The sequence below is a fragment of the Fukomys damarensis genome, unplaced genomic scaffold (assembly GCF_012274545.1).
Source record: "Fukomys damarensis isolate Sample0158 unplaced genomic scaffold, DMR_v1.0_HiC HiC_scaffold_4, whole genome shotgun sequence".
In the NCBI taxonomy this organism is placed as follows: domain Eukaryota; kingdom Metazoa; phylum Chordata; class Mammalia; order Rodentia; family Bathyergidae; genus Fukomys; species Fukomys damarensis.
The window spans coordinates 33270602-33271995 of NW_022900916.1; the positions used below are offsets into that span (position 1 = coordinate 33270602).

The window sequence follows — 1394 nt, forward strand, 5'->3', positions numbered from 1 at the left end:
TGTTTTGTTTTACAAAAGTCAAATGGAAAAATATCTGGCCTGCTCTGGTTTCTGTAAATTTTTCCCAGGGGTGGGGGGAAGGAGCACTTTTAAAGAAGGTACCAAATGGAAAACTACCAGAATCGAAGTTAGAGAGACCTGGAGGCTGAGTCATTACTGGGCAAATACAGGACCCACTCTTACATAGAGGAAAAATTAGAGGGTGACAGAGCAGGAGTAGGTTGGGGTAGAGTATCGTGGAGAGAGGTTGTTGGAAAGAAACTAAAACTGTCTTCAAGGTTCTTGGAGCAGCTTTCTTCTGGCTAACTTTGAAAAATAATGTGCTTTTTAACCTATCAAATAGAGTTGTTGATTTATTATTTAGTACATCCAAACTTGAATACTCGAAGCTAATATATTAGTGTTAACTCTTCTGTGGGTTTCTGTCTACCTACTGTTCTTTGCCTAGAGAGTAAGACTAAGTCACTCTATTGGGTTTTACTACTTACATTTTCTTTCAAAAACTGATTGGAATCAGTCTGACTGATTCTGCAATAGAAAATCTTCTGTGTTCTGGGTCCAGTTTATCAAGACTTCCTAAGCTCAAAAGTTGCCAGCTTTTGTAGCAAATCTTGCTGAACCACAGCCAGCACAGGAATAGCACTTGGGATGGGGTTCAAAGATCTATGTAGGAGCCTGCATACAGACTGGGCAAACCCAAATCTTAAGTATTATGCAAAAGACTGGAAGCTATTTCTCTGATATCCACCCTCGTCTACGAATAAAGTGCTTTGAACCACTCCTATAATCAAAATATTTTATACCTAATAAGAACTGAGCATCTGTCAAATTCCCAAAGAGCGTTATAACGAGATCACACAGCAGCAAACGTACTGTTCTGGGCTGTTAAATGAAACCAAAACTTTGCTAATTCTTTATAGGGCGCCTGCTTCTTTTGTGAGTGCATCTGCTTTTCCTCTCGCCCCAGTAGCTGGCCAGAGCTCTTCCGCCACGTGGGGTGTAGGCCCTCTTCTCTGTGGGAGAAGGAAAGAATTCCGTCCCGCTAGGACCTGGCGGGAGAAACTTCTTCGCCGACCTCCCCTTCCTCCAAGTGCCGACGACCAATCAGAAAGCGCCTTAGCACATCAGCCTCCAATCCCAGGCGCCCTTTCTGCCAGGCCCCTGTGGCTATTTAAAGGTAAGCGCCTGCTCCGCCGCGGCTCCGTAGTGGGTCGGGGTCTGTGACGCGCGGCAGCCATGTCCAGCCACGTTGAGCTCTACAACGGCGCCAAGATGCCCGTCGTGGGGCTGGGCACGTGGAAGGTAGGTGCTCTCCCGGGCGAGCTCCCTGCCGCTTGCATCCGTCCCGGCGAGCCTGGGGGGTGGCGGGACCCGAGAGACCCTGAGCGGCCGGC

The 1394-nt window shown here is 47.7% G+C and overlaps 1 protein-coding gene across 1 annotated transcript in view; it reads left to right on the forward strand.

The window, feature by feature from the left end:
- The first annotated feature begins 1183 nt into the window (after window positions 1-1183).
- LOC104851771 (aldo-keto reductase family 1 member B1) overlaps window positions 1184-1394 on the forward strand; it is a 14523-nt gene continuing 14312 nt past the window's right edge. The window contains exon 1 of the mRNA XM_010609100.3: window positions 1184-1302. Coding sequence (XP_010607402.1) covers window positions 1237-1302 — 66 coding nt within the window. The 5' untranslated portion in view covers window positions 1184-1236. The remainder of the gene's footprint in view (window positions 1303-1394) is intronic.